This window comes from Mustela nivalis, assembly GCF_964662115.1.
Source record: "Mustela nivalis genome assembly, chromosome: 6".
NCBI classification, from domain to species: domain Eukaryota; kingdom Metazoa; phylum Chordata; class Mammalia; order Carnivora; family Mustelidae; genus Mustela; species Mustela nivalis.
This window is the reverse complement of record NC_139025.1, coordinates 15593377-15607865: the sequence shown is the minus strand read 5'-3', so window position 1 is coordinate 15607865 and position 14489 is coordinate 15593377. Positions and strand designations below refer to the sequence as shown.

General features: G+C 47.2%; 2 protein-coding genes across 7 annotated transcripts in view; both read left to right on the top strand.

The window, feature by feature from the left end:
* Positions 1 to 6529, top strand: part of AREL1 (apoptosis resistant E3 ubiquitin protein ligase 1) — a 45584-nt gene extending 39055 nt beyond the window's left edge. For all 6 annotated transcript variants that reach the window (XM_082733396.1, XM_082733400.1, XM_082733401.1 and 3 more), the window contains 5 exons: positions 719 to 848; positions 935 to 993; positions 3155 to 3244; positions 3618 to 3793; positions 3899 to 6529. In XM_082733396.1, the coding sequence (XP_082589522.1) occupies positions 719 to 848; positions 935 to 993; positions 3155 to 3244; positions 3618 to 3793; positions 3899 to 4001 (558 nt within the window). In that variant the 3' untranslated portion in view covers positions 4002 to 6529. The remainder of the gene's footprint in view (positions 1 to 718; positions 849 to 934; positions 994 to 3154; positions 3245 to 3617; positions 3794 to 3898) is intronic.
* LOC309866087 (acylphosphatase-1) overlaps positions 1 to 11326 on the top strand; it is a 372899-nt gene extending 361573 nt beyond the window's left edge. The window contains exon 3 of the transcript XR_014312413.1: positions 11150 to 11326. The gene's annotated coding sequence lies outside the window, so the exon portion shown is untranslated. The remainder of the gene's footprint in view (positions 1 to 11149) is intronic.
* The last annotated feature ends 3163 nt before the right edge of the window (positions 11327 to 14489 follow it).

Here is a 14489-nt window from a genome sequence, read left to right as displayed (position 1 = left end):
AGCAACGACTAAAAAATTGTGAGCACTGATACTATTGGTACTGATAATCACATGGCCTCTGGGAACACATTGGGAAGATAAAAGGAACAGTGATTCCCATCTTAGAATTTCTGAAATCTTTTTTTATAAAGATTTTATTTATTTATTTGAGAGAGAAAGAATGAGAGAGAGTGAGCATGAGAGGGGGAAGGTCAGAGGGAGAAGCAGACTCCCTGCTGAGCAGGCAGCCCAGTGCAGGACTCGATCCCAGGACTCCAGAATCAAGACCCGAGCTGAAGGAGATGCCTAACCAACTGAGCCACCCAGGCACCCAGAGTTCCTGAAATCTAAAAAGACTTCTTCACTACTTACCTGGCCTTATTTATTCTCAGATAAGTTGGTGCAGGGGTCTAAGAGACAAGGTCACAAGGGGCTTAATTCTGGATCATTAGAGCTGTTAGAATGTTGCTGACAAGGAACCATGACATCTTCTGTTGCATCACCACAATTTGACCTGGTCAGAGAAGACTCATTCCAATACCCTGGTAGCCAGTGGACTAGGCCACAGTGGTAAGATGCTGAAGCTTAGTGTCTGTCTAAAACCAGATGTGTTGAGAGGGGGAATGTGCTTCAGAAACTCATGAATGAGGCTGGGTTCACAGGACGTACCGGGCGGGTGTCATCGGATCGTCTCCCATCCACAGCTCCCCCCCACCTCTGTCCTTTCCTTTTCTTTCAGGTTGTAGAACTCATGACAGGTGGAGCTCAAACCCCAGTCACAAATGCAAATAAAATCTTCTATTTAAATTTATTGGCCCAATATCGACTGGCCAGTCAAGTGAAAGAGGAGGTAGAACACTTCCTAAAAGGTGAGAGCCCGTCTACTCTTGGCCTTGAGAAAAAAACCCTGTATCCGTGGTATGGGTATGGCTTTAACTCGGCCACTTTGTTTCAGGCCTGAATGAGTTGGTCCCTGAAAACCTTTTGGCTATATTTGATGAAAATGAGCTTGAGGTAAGTGGTTCCAATTACAGGACCTCCCCCACCCCCAACCCATTCTTGACAAGGTATGTGAGTGTGCCCGAAGGAACCAGCTCGTTACACCTCCTGTTGTGAGATGCGGTGGGAAGTCCTTCGTGCAGGAGTTGGTTTCTCTTTTGTCACTCTTCCATGCATTGCTCCTTTCTCCAGCTTCCAGAACATTAGAATGTGAGCATTAGAAACCAAATAACTAATTATTTTTGAAGAGTAATAATTAATAGTCATTTATTCATCCAGTATTACTGATACTCATTGAAGAGTAAAGAACATTGGTATTGTGTACAGTCCGTGTAAATCCTGTGACATTTAAAGTTGATTTAGGGGAATAATAGAATTTATTTTTTCGGGGTCTATTTATCAAGTATCTCTTATAAGACAGGGACGTTTGAAGCACCAGGGAGCCAGTAATGAATAGGTCAGAGTCCCTGCCCTCATAGAGCTTTGTTCCAGGGAAGGAGACAAACCAAAAGATGTGATATATTTCAAAGTTTCAGGCTACGACACTATACTGTCAATATATTCTTATCGCAGATCCTGTAACAACTACAAAATGGACCTAGGATGGTGAATACCATTCTATGATTATCAAAATAGAAGTTGTGGGCAAAAAATAAAATCAGGAAGTCATTGATCTGTTGCGCACAAATGATACGAGGCAAGTTATTGGTTCCGACTTGCCACAGCCTTTATGAGAAGTGTGCTTTGCAGACTGGTTCCTCTAAGGAGATTCTTCCTCAAAGAAAAGAAAACAGAACAGTCATTTCAGATGGTCTTATACAGTGTTTATTCTTATTAACGGAACAAGCCTCAAGAACAAGAATCAAAGTCCTGTGTGATTTTCTTCACATGTGTACCTTCAGACATGAAATTCAAGCAAAATGAATATTCCATCTCTTACTCAGCCTCACGTTTCCACTAGACCTGTCACCTAGTGCTGGTGTTTTCCGGGCTAAGGAACAGCTACTGGTGTATTTTGGTTTATTATGAAGCATAACCTTCGTGACGATTTGTTAAAGTGAGGAAGAAGGATGGACACGGTCTCTTAGAATTGTTCCATACCCCACTCTTACTCATTAGCTTATGGTTCTTTTTGAAGGAGCCAAAGCTCCTCAGGCTTAAATTTGGACTTTTCTTGTCTCTTGGTGAGGACATATCATTCTTTAGAGCTGTTGAACGAGCATTCGCAGTTGGCTATGTCACATTCTGGATCCAGAACCAAATTAGGACATCAGCAAGAGGCTCAGGCCTCTGATAGCATTCATTTCTCATTTTTTGGTGTACTTTTTTAATTCATCTGATCAAGTAGAGGCAGGGCTGAAGGGAAGTTGCTGAAAGTTCAAGCCACAAAAGAAGGATGGATGCTGGGAAACAGGAAGGGCCATCTGACAAATTCAGAAATGGAGCTGGGGATTTTCATCAAAGGGGAGGGGCCTGCCTTTTTTTCCTGGTATTCCCAGGCCGTGTATAGAGCAGACTCAGTAAATACTTGGTTCTCTTTCTGTCTTTTGTTTCAGTTCAAAATAATCTACAGCAGTAGTTCTTTTGTTTGGGGGTTTTTGTTTTTTTTTTTTTTTTTGAAGAATTATTTATTTATTTTAGAGAAAAAGTGTGCATGGGCAAGGGGACGGGGCAGTGGGGGAGAGAGAGAGAGAGAGAGAAGCAGACTTCCCACTGAGCACAGAGCCTGACACGGGGTCTGATCCTAAGACCCTGGGGTCATGACCTGAGCCGAAATCAAGAATTGGACGCTTAACCGACTGAGCCACCCAGGCACCCAATCAAAGCAGTAGTTCTTAGTTAGAGGTATGCACTGGTAACAGGAAACTTTCTCAAAGTACACAAGTTTCTAACCCATTCCTAGAGATTTTGATTCAGTGGGTATGAGGTAAGGGCACGGGCATCTGCATGTTTTTTTTTTTTTGAAGCTGGGCGATTTTTACCACATTGGTTGGAACCATTGGCCTGTTACAATTGATTTTCCTAAAGCAGAGTACTGGCATTATGATCTCACTTTATGGTGCTTTTCCTGGTGTTTCCTTTATTCCATGTTTTGCATGTTAACATAAGTAGTTTTGACCTTATATTGGGTGTTTGTCCCCCGACTGTCCTAGTAACACCCAACTGTCCTCTCTAGCTGCTGATGTGTGGGACTGGGGACATCAGTGTGTCTGACTTCAAAGCCCATGCAGTGGTTGTTGGCGGCTCATGGCATTTCCGAGAAAAGGTAAGTGGGCTAAACTTCTTTTCCCTGGATTTGTGCCACTTTGCCAGGAAAAACTTTCAGAAGAAAATTGCCAAGGAGTCAGATAGGCAGACACATCATTTGGGGAGAAAATGGTCCACAAGGAAAAGACAGGTGGTTGTCCAAACAGAAGGGAGCCCTGGTCCCTAAGGGCTGCTCCAGCTGCCACAGGAGCGGTACATTAGAAAGGTGAAGAAACAGAACCAACCAGTCAGAGGCCGCCCTGCATTCCTGGAGTTGTCGACTCTCCCCGTGGCTACTTGTGTCCCCCACTTCCGGCTCTCCTCCTCGTCCCCCAGAGTCCAGTGCTAGGCTGCACACTGAGCGTGACCCCACCTTGTGCTCTCCCTGCCAGGTCATGAGGTGGTTCTGGACCGTGGTGTCCAGTCTGACCCAGGAGGAGTTGGCTCGGCTGCTACAGTTCACCACGGGCTCCTCTCAGCTGCCACCCGGAGGTTTTGCCGCCCTCTGTCCCTCGTTCCAGATTATTGCCGCTCCCACCCACAGCACGCTCCCGACTGCACACACGTGGTAGGTCCCACGCCGCCCAGGGCACCCTCTGGAGGGGGAGGCTCAGCCAGCCCTGGCCAGTGTTTCTGGCGCGTGAGTTCATCGCTTCTCCCCTTGCTCTTCCAGTTTCAACCAGCTGTGCCTCCCCACGTATGACTCGTATGAAGAGGTTCACAGGATGCTGCAGCTGGCCATCAGCGAGGGCTGCGAGGGCTTTGGCATGCTCTGACCACTCCCCGGCCACGTGCCCCCGGCCCCCGTGCTTCCTGGAGCACCTGGGTGCGCGTAACACCGTGAGAACCACCGACCCCAACACCTCTCCATCGGCCAGAAGCTGCTGCATGCTACCCGGTGTCTGGAGGACTTGCTCACCTCCCCCCAGCCCCGGGTCGCTCCCTCGCCACCCCCTCTGCATCCCCGCCCCCTCCACTTCGTCACGCCCCGGCCCCCAAGCCACTTCGGCAGGGGCCCATGGAGTCTACGCTGCTCTCTCCTGAGGAGAGGACCATGCTGCTGTCACTTCAGTTGGTTCTCAGAAGATCTCCGGACCGGGAGTTGCTTCAGGAGCCACGGGAGATTAAACAAAGGGCTCGGCTTTCTTAGAAGGCTGGGGTCCACCTTCCTCAGGCTCCTGTGCCCATGGCCCATACCAGTCCCTCTGCGGCCCTCACTGCTTGCCCTGCGGGGACGTGAGTCCCTCCTGGGCACGGGGCGATCGCCTCTCTCACCAGAAGCCGGGAGGAGTGCAGATGGCAAGTGGCCCACGTGCACAGTCTTCACATTTTTGTCCCTCTGCACCATAGCAGGCTCAGGCCGTGGCACTGGACTACCTCTGAGGGGCGACTGATGGCACAAAAGGATCTTTTTCTGTGATGTCAAAACTGGAAAAGGAACTTTTTCCCTGAAGGCATTTCTGGAAATGATCATTAATCCATAAAGAACTCTCTAAGCTTTTTCTTGAGTTTGAGCCAGTGAGAAAAACAGACCCAAGAATGTGAAAGATAGCTGGGGCATAGCTTCCAGTGCTGAAAATGATTTTCCTTTAGGGCATGTCTAGGCCTATGGCCGGCTTGAAGACTACTGATGTTTGTCCCTGAGTTTGTTCTGTACACAGAGGTGTGGCTGGGCCTGGCCGCTTACCTCGAACTTCTGCAGCCTGCTAAGAGCTAGGGATTCTTTAGCTTTCTATGGAAGAAAATTTTTGTAACAAGGGTTTGGGAGCAGTAAGAATAGCATGCTAACAATCCCTGGCTCTCTTTGCTTGGTATTCTCTGGCAGCACTGAAGCAAGGAAAAAGGAACCAATGGTCAAGTGCTCGGTCACAGGTCCGTGGGGTCAGGGACTGGGAACATGCAGAGAGAAGCTGTGTCCGACGACAAACACCCAGCTTCCCACTAACTTCTTTCTGTGTCTAAGTTGCCAGCAGGAGCCCTGGTGGAGGGAGGACGATCTCGTAGATTCACTGTGACATGGTGATTGACGAGAACCCGCAGCAGGCCCTTGCGAAGTCACACCACCCTTTTTCATGACCATTTGAATGCAGACATTTTCAAGACTCAAAATCTCATCAACTTCCCAAATATCTGTTTTTAAGAAGGCTTTGCTACAAGCTACCATTCTCAACGGGGCATTCAACTCTGAGAATACTACAAGCCATCTTTACTGCCAAAACCAGCAAGCCTGCAGAGTCCAGAGGTGAGGCGGGACCTATGGCCATGCCTCGGCCTCCTGGAAGCCTGTCTGAGCCCTCCTGTTCCCAGGGATCATGAGGAACCAGCCCTCCTGAGCTGCTCCCATCACGGCCTGACCTCACTCCTTCGCAGTTGTCATTTGTCCTTCTTGGCGTGGGTGCTGACGTCGCTCATTCTTGGGGTCCAGGATCCAGCATCAGGGCCTCGACATCCCAGCCAGGGCCCTCCATGCCACACAGTCACTGCTGTCCTCAGGGACCAGGACAAGGTGCTGCTGCTTGCCCCAGTGTTTTCCCATCGGATGAATACAGGCAGGTTTTGTCATCACCCTGGAAACACGATGCTGCCCCTCGAGCCTTGAGAGGGGTTTCCATCTGGGGGCACAGGGGCTGGTTCTGCTGTTTTTGGCAGTTGCCCCTCTTCTGGATTCTGCATTCTCCCCTCCAACAGCCCTCTAGAGACCGATGCTGGAGCTCGAATTGATTTTCTTGTCGAGATCTGTCATTTTCAGCTCTAGTCGTAGCACTTTTCGGAGCATCCTCGGGGCCACTGTGGCCCAGCTGCGGCAGCTCGCAGCCCCGTGGGGGTCCCCAGCCCCAGGGGCTTCACTGAACAAAAACCCTTCGGTACTGTTGTGGTTTTCTATTCTTCCAGTGTACTCTGTCTCCTAAGTCTGTTCGAAAGCATCTTTGCTCAGTTTGGCCTTTTCCTTTACCTTTTCTTCTAAGCCTGCTTCGGTCCCAGCCAGTTTGCGGAAAAGGTACTTGTCAGAGAGAAGGAGGAACACCTGTTAACTTCTCGAGCAATTGTGAATCTCACGTTTCTTATTTTGGCCAGTTCTTTTCTTTATGCCCCGGGGGCCCAGGTACTTGGGGGGCCAGGTACCTGGCCTTGTAGTGTCTTGGAAGGAGACCCAGCAAGCACCGAGGGAACACCAAGGAGAGCATCAGCATGTTTTCTAGAGATCATGCGCTGCTACAAATCCGTCAGGCCAGGCAAAGGGGCCAGACTGCTGCATTGACAGTGTAAATATTTTGTACAATAAATAAATCAATATTGGAAAGGACTGAGGAGCAAGTGACTTCTTTAAGTGGTGGTTTAGGGCCCAGACTGGAGGCCGGGAAGGAAAAGAAAGATTTAGAAATGTTTTTGCATTTCCCCAGGTGATGCCTTCAAAAGCCACGAGCTCAGGGTAGAATCTACCTGCAGAGCCCTGGCCCACTCTGGGCTTCTCACACTTTCATCCTTCCTCATTGCTGTCCCTGATGCCAGGCGGGGCCACAGTGCGATGCCAGGCTTATGCTCAGCTCCGGAAGAAGAAAGCAGTTTGGCAAGAGCAGAGGATGTCTGCTCTCCTGAGTCTTTTCAATCTTCATTTGTTGTTTAACGTAAGAAGCTCAGCATAGAAAATTTGGAAATTAAAAAGAGGCCAAGAGAAATCATTGACCTGCTATCCAGATGTCACCACTGCTAACTGATACATGTAGGCCTCTGGTTTGCATACGATCACATTTATTTCCATACCTCTTCCTCCCAAGCAAGCTAGGCGTGGCAGACAAAATCACTGCTCCTCAGACATTTGTGGGTGACAGGTGGTACCATTTGGTACCCAAAGAATTGGTACCAGTTCTCTTCCAGCTGAAGGTAAGCTTGGCAGAGAGAGAAAACCAGACCTCTGATTTGGGGCCTGGAAGGAAGAGTAGCAGGGACCCTGGCTTTGTTGGGAAAGTAGTCAATGGTGTCAGGACACATTAGTTCCCAATCTGGAAAATTAAAAAAAAAAAAATACCCTTTGGAATTGTTTTTAAAATACTGATTTTTGCCCCATATCCCAGACCTGGTGAATTGGAATCTTTGAACACCACTCTTTTAAAGAGTCCATTCATTCTACTCCCACCTCCTCAAGCTCCTTGGTGATATGAGATGCCCTTAAAAAACCAAAATTCTGTCCTTCTAACTTCATATTTTTAGATTAACAGTCTTACGTCTCTCTTATACTTGCTGCTGTTGTGACCTTGATTGGCTGTGAACATTCATCATTGATTTCAGCCTATCATAAAGTTATTCCTTTTTTTAAAATGTTATTTGTTTATTTATTTAGAAGAGAGAGCAGAGGCAGGAGCAGAGGGAGAGGGACGGGCAGACTCCATGATGAGCATCGAGCCCGATGCAGGGCTCAGTCCCAGGACCCTGAGATCGTGACCTGAGCCAGAATCAAAAATCGGATGATGCTTTAACAGCCTGAGCCACCCCAGCACCCTCTGTCATAAAGTTATTAAGACTCAAGATGGTGGTAGGATTATTCTTGAATGGACACTGTAGATACTAGAGTCAGCCTGGCATGAGTCGTTACCTCTGACCCACGGCAGGTAGAGCCATCAGACTCCACCCTGCCATACTTCTCTTGTAGGGGCACAACCAAGATTCTCTTGCAGGGGGCGTGAAGCAGAGGCTTTACTTGTGCTTCACAAAGACCCTCAAGTATAACAGAACAGCTCCAGGTTTTGTGATACTTACACTTAAAAATGAATGTCCCTTTTCTTTTTATTTTGAGATGTAATGCAGATTTTTTAAAAAAGGTCTACAGGCATGTACAACTTAATTATAAAGGAAACACGTGTATGTGATGGTGGCATTCAAACCAAAAAATAAAACACTACAGCATTGCAAAGCAAGTCTCCCACCCCTCCAGAAGTAATTGTTATCCTGATTTCTATGGTCCTTGTTGCGTCAATTCCCTTTTGGAACAATCTGTCTTAAAACTCACAGTGGGGAAGGGAAAAATAAGAGGCCGTGTGATCTCTTGATAAGATACTTACCAAGGTTAATTTCTCTGTAGTGATTACTACACATCACAATTAGACTAAAGAGAACTTGGAGGTCATTGTTGTGCCAGGAGGCTCTAGTTCTGATTTTTTTTTTAAGATTTTATTTATTTGACAGAGATCACAAGTAGGCAGAGAGGCAGGCAGAGAGAGAGGGAAGCAGGCGCAGGGAGCCTGATGCGGGGCTCGATCCCAGGACCCTGGGATCGTGACCTGAGCCAAAGGCAGAGGCTTAACCCACTGAGCCACCCAGGTGCCCCTCTAGTTCTGATTCTTAATGCTGAACCTGATGAGTCATATTCAAAGACAACAAGTATTCCCCCAGCTATTCTAACTTGAATGCTTTTCTTTTATACCCTGAACAGGTTTTGGGGACTGGTCTAATGTGATTTGGATTCTCTTTGGTGCCCAGCAGCAGATTCTCAAGTATCGTATTAAGTGTCCACCCAGGTGCCCCTCTAGTTCTGATTCTTGATGCTGAACCTGATGAGTCATATTCAAAGACAACAAGTATTCCCCCAGCTATTCTAACTTGAATACTTTTCTTTTATACCCTGAACAGGTTTTGGGGACTGGTCTAATGTGATTTGGATTCTCTTTGGTGCCCAGCAACAGATTCTCAAGTATCATATTAAGTGTCCTATGGAAAAGGAGCCTGTGCGAAATTGTCTCAGAAGTTTGTGAAATGGGCTAGTATTTCTGACTTAGGGTACTGAGTCTGTGCAGCCTCTAATAGAATGCCATTCCAAAGTTACCTGAGAGCTTAGTTGTTTGGATTTGGAGTGCGCAGGGGGTGGATTTTGAAACCCACGGGGAGCTGTGATGATGTGGCTTGTGAGCGACAGAGTGGTGCCACCTAGAGCTAGCTGTACCTTGCTGTGAGTCCTCGGCCCCCCACCCCGAGTTCAGTTAGCCTGAATTCTGCTCCTATAAGAACTCATTGTGGTAGCCAGAGCAGGAACCTGGCTCAGGTGTGGTCTTTATAAGATGGTCCCTGAATTCCTGACGATATGTGGAGGACACAGCCTCTCCAGATGGCAGAGGAACGATAGCTGTAGGTTTTGGATACGGCATCGTAACTTTGGCAAACTTGTCCGAGTTATCAGAGCCCGCCAGCTGCAGCAGCTTCTCCAACACAAGGTAGTACATCTAGGAGCAGGGATCAAACACATCACAGAACCGTGATAGCCATCACCTTCCAAGAACATTATGGGGCTCCCCTTCTAGTTTCCTTTATAGCCTTTCTTCAGGGAAACGACGGATGGTTAATGCCTCCAGGATGAAGCCTCATGGGTGCTGCCCGATTAGCAGACCAATATGGTCTGTATAATCTTCAGCGACCATGAATGCCTTTAGAGTAGGGTTAGCTGGCGAACCAGGCAGCTTTCTGAGCAAGCAAGATCTTAGGGCTTCATCTCTTAGGAATGACTCTAGGAAGAAGTAAGTCTGGGACTAGTCAAGGAGCTAGGTGAGGAGATAACATCATTGCGTTTTTGACCAGGTAGTCTGTCCTAACTTGTCTGCTATGTCTCGGACACCAGAGCCTCTGGGCCTATGGCCTCCCCTGAAGCAGAGGCATCTGTCATTCAGCCCATTCTCAAAAGAAGATGTTGCTTGCATCAAGTGGGCAGAATGGGGCCCTCAAAGGATAAAGAGCCATGGATTGATGAGTCTGAACGTTTCTGTTTTGTTTTTAACTCCGTGGTTCAACTTTGCGCAGGATAGTCTTCTTTCGGTATTAGTTTTGTGACCTGTGAAATGATGTAATTAACTAAATAAGAAAATTGACTAATAGCTTCAAGCTCTTGGAAGGTTTTCCTCTATACAGTATGTGTGTTATCATACTGACCACGGCTTAGGGCCCTGGCAATTTCCATGCCAGGAGGCAACATGGATCTAGGGGCATTGGAGGATGCTAGAGTGGGTCGCGGGTATGGAATGGTGGCTCCTGTCCCTGCTTGCCGTGTTCAAGCAGGCCAGAGAGAATGGGTATTCAAGACATCCAGCCCTTACCTCTGCGAAAAAGGCCCCAGGTCAGAAGAGACCTCCTCTCCTTCCTTCATATGACCTTCTAAAAGCCAAAAGAGGTCTTTGAGGGGACTGTATTTCAAACCTATTTTATGTGGCGTAGGCAACCCTATGATAAGCAACTAATACCCTTGACTTCCTTAGCTCATCTGGTTACCAAATCATGATAGTAGCTGCCATTTTTTTTTAGTTCCACCCTTATGCTAGGAGTTTAATAAATACTATCTTTCTTACACTGACAATGACCCTGCAAGGAAGGTCTTGTTTTCTCCATTCCACAAAATCACAATAAACTCAGAGAGGATACATAACTGTGGAGTTTCCTTAGCAAGTGGCAGAGCTGTACTTGAACATGGGTCTGTTTCATGTCAAGACCCAAACTCTTTTCACATTGCTAGTTTGTCTCGGGCAGATTAGCCTAGACAAAGGAACAGGTGTTGGGCCACCAGAGCTCACTGACTCTGCCTTACAATTGTTTGGTGACCCTGTGTGGCCGATGAACACTTTATACCTCTGTCTTATACCTGTCAGTCACTTGAGGATTTGAGATTTACAGGGGGAGAAGGTCCTACCCCAAGAAATACAGCTATTGTGGGGGGCACCTGGCTGGCTCAGTTGGTAGAGCATGGAGGACCCCAGTTTAAAAAAGAAAGAAAGGAAGAAAAGAAATAAAGAAAGAAAAAGGAAGGAAGGAAGAAAAAAGAAAAGGAAGGAAGAGAAAGAAAGGTAACTATTTGGTGTGACTTTAAAATCTTTTGCATCTAGAAAGTTCCACAGAATACCAACTAAGAGTTTGTGTGAAGTGACTTCCAAGTTTAAATGAACCTGCATAGGGACGCCTGGGTGGCTCAGTTGGTTAAGCAGCTGCCTTCTGCTCAGGTCATGATCCCAGCGTCCTGGGATCGAGTCCCACATTGGGCTCCTTGCTTGGCAGGGAGCCTGCTTCTCCCTCTGCCTCTGCCTCCCACTCTGTCTGCCTGTGCTTGCTTTCACTTCTCTCTCTATGACAAATAAATAAAATAAAATCTCTTAAAAAAAATAAAAAAATAAATGAACCTGCATAAAGAATACAAGAAACTCTTAAGGATATAACCGAGGGGGAGTGGAAATCCTGGAATTTTAATATCCCCACTTTGGTAGAAAAACCATAGGTCTCACGCAAATGAAATCATTAGAATGAGGTCAGACACGCCACACAATACCCTGATGCTTATCTCTGGTAACTAAGTCTGCAGGAAAAAGCTTCATTTAAATAAATCTTTTCTCTCTAAACTTTCCTTACATGAAACACAGCACCGTTTGGTAAAGGCCAAATTCCTGGTGGTTATCTCACTGAGGAAGCAGACATTTTCAAGAATGCCAGTTAGAGGGAGACCTACCCCTCACACAAGACTGATTCTGTTGGAATTATCAACACAGCATCTTCCCCAGGGTGGGGGTCCTGTACCTCTCTGGGACGAGGTCACCATTTCTACAACCGCACTTCACCTGCATTATGGATCTTGCACATGAAGGAATCTTTTGGAATCCTCACACCCTCCTACAGACCAGCAATGTTCCCTCTCTCCTCAGAACTCCCACTCAAAGAAATTGCCAGGACATTCCTCTGTTTGCCTATTAGCAGAGTCAGGGATATCAGAGTATTTGCAAGCCAACTAGAAAGCCTTTGATGGCTTTTATGTTCTGTTGAAAACAAAATGTTGTGTTATTGTGTAAGAGGAAGACTGTGTGCGTGTCATCATTTTGTGCTAGATCTCATAAGTTCTGGGTCTCATCCTGCTCCAAACTGTCATTTCATTTCCTATAAATGTATACCCCCTGACACACCACCCCCAAAAAACCAAATGCCAACATCTGACGTTTCTGTTCCATCACTGGGTTTGTGGCCTCCCTTTTCCCTTTTGTTCTTTGCACGTCCACACGTTAGCAGACTTTTCCTGTGAATCAGGCAGGCACTGTGCTACGAGCCAAGGACACGAGACAGAACGAGATCCCTGTCTCTGAGCAGCTCACCATCTTGTCTGGGGAGACAGACCTATAAAAAATCCAGTTTCCTTCATTTCCTTCCCCCAAGACTTGAACACCCAAACCCATCACCACCCATCCCCATAGTTTCTCTCATTCTTGTTTAATTGGGGTGGGGGGGGAGCATTTCTGTTTATGCATTTGGAGACTTTCCATACTACAGGAATAACGGCTGCAGTGAAATTCATCTAGCTCCTAACACATATACAAAGGGAGGGAATTTATGTTCCTTGCTGATTTGCAGAGAAGCAAGGGCCTTTGGAAAGATGGATTCCAAACCAGGAGACCCCCATTGTCCCATAAATAGGCCATCACCTGAGCAGGTCCTAGGAAAATCTGGGAAAAGGAACTTTGCGATCTCAGGATCCAATCTCCCCTTAATCTCCTCTTCCAGACGAAGCAGACCTGAAGTGTTGACTTTGGCAGTCGGAAGACTGGCCAGTAGCCTGCAGCTCAGTGAATGAAATTAATATCTTGAGTGGATGGGGAGAGGGAGGAATCTCCAACACTAGCAGCCATCAGAATGGTTCATACTGAGGTGGCAGAGGAAAGAAAGTAATTCTATTTCCAATGAATCCAGAGGCATGAAGAGGCAAATCAATTTCATGAACAGCCCTGAAATTGGTTGACTGAGACCATTAGGGGTGGAAACAGGGAGCTTCATTCCAATTTCCCTTGATGTTAATTACACCCAGGAAATTGAAGTGCTTCCTCATCTCTTTGTGGTGTGCTGTAGCTGATGCCTAGTACCCTCTGGGGTTTGAATAAGTCCTAGCATTGATCCCCTCAAGCTTCTGAGCTGGATCACAGCTGGATGGCCCTTGGGGTCAGGCCATGGCCTTTAGGAAAACCTTCAGTCTTCTTTTCCCAGAGGGATTTCTCCTCTGATACTTTGTTTAGGGATTTCTCCTCTGATACTTTGTTTATGATAATGCCGGCCTGTGTCTCCTCAAATACTCAAAGCACCAGAACTAAACTTGGGTGTTCTCCTATAGATCTGGCACTTGCTCTTCTAGTCAGGGGAGACATGTTGTTGGATCCCAACAGACTCCGGAGGTGGGTGGGGAGGTCTGGCGGTGGGTGTGGGTACAGCAGGCGTGCGTGCATTCGTCTCCTTCGCAGCAGTTCTGGTTTCAACAGTTCTGACTTGGGATCCCTTGAGATCATACACCTTGAGAACTGTATTGTTTTGGCATCCAACTCATGGCTTCCAGACAGCCTCTCATACCTGGAAGCAGCGCTTTAAAACTCTTTTTCTCAGGCCATATCTGAAGTTTTGGCTCCAAAAATGCCATTGTGCTTAAGCTATACGGGGATTTTAAAAAGCACAGCTCCAGTCCTGCTTTTAGGGCGCAGGCTGGGCTCAGGGGCTTGGCGCGGTGGGAAAAAGGGGCCAAGATAGTGGTTGGCACAAGGATATGGAGAACTCTGGAAGCGGAGCCAAAGACTCTGAGGACTGAGGCCCAGGAAAGTTTGGCACGAATAAAAGCTGGGTATTTAACCAGGAACAGTCCCTCTATTTTTCTCAGCCTTGGCAGCGGGTCAGAGCAACAAGCAGTTCTAGCAAGGTCCACATCCTTCCTATTGTCTCCACCCCAACCTCACTCATCGTCCCAAACATCTGCTTCAGATTTGGGCCCTTGCCTTCTCCCCAATTCCTGTACCAAACAGCGGTGGCGAGGGTGAGGGCAAGGGGCAGGTGTGGGATGGGGCAGAAGTAGAGGTGGAAGGCTCTGGGAAAAGTCTTTTAAAGGTTTTGTTTCAGGTGCCGCCGAAGGATGAAGAGTCTGATCTATTTTTTATTTTTTATTTTTTAAAAGACTTTATTTATTTGGCAGACAGAGATCACAAGGAGGCAAAGAGGTAGACAGAGAGAGAGAGGAAAGGAAGCAGGCTCCCAGCCGAGCAGAGAGCCCAACGTGGGGCTCGATCCCAGGACTCTGGGATTATGACCTGAGCCGAAGGCAAAGGCTTAACCCACTGAGCCACCGGACACCCCTATTTTTTTTTTTAATGTACATATATGTCACCAAAATCTAACCAGTAAGTTGTTTCACTTTTTGGATAAAGGGAGCAGGGGAGGGAGGGAACTGGGACCAGCTGGGACGTCTTCAGGCCATCACATGCCTGCTTTTCAAAAGGCAGCTC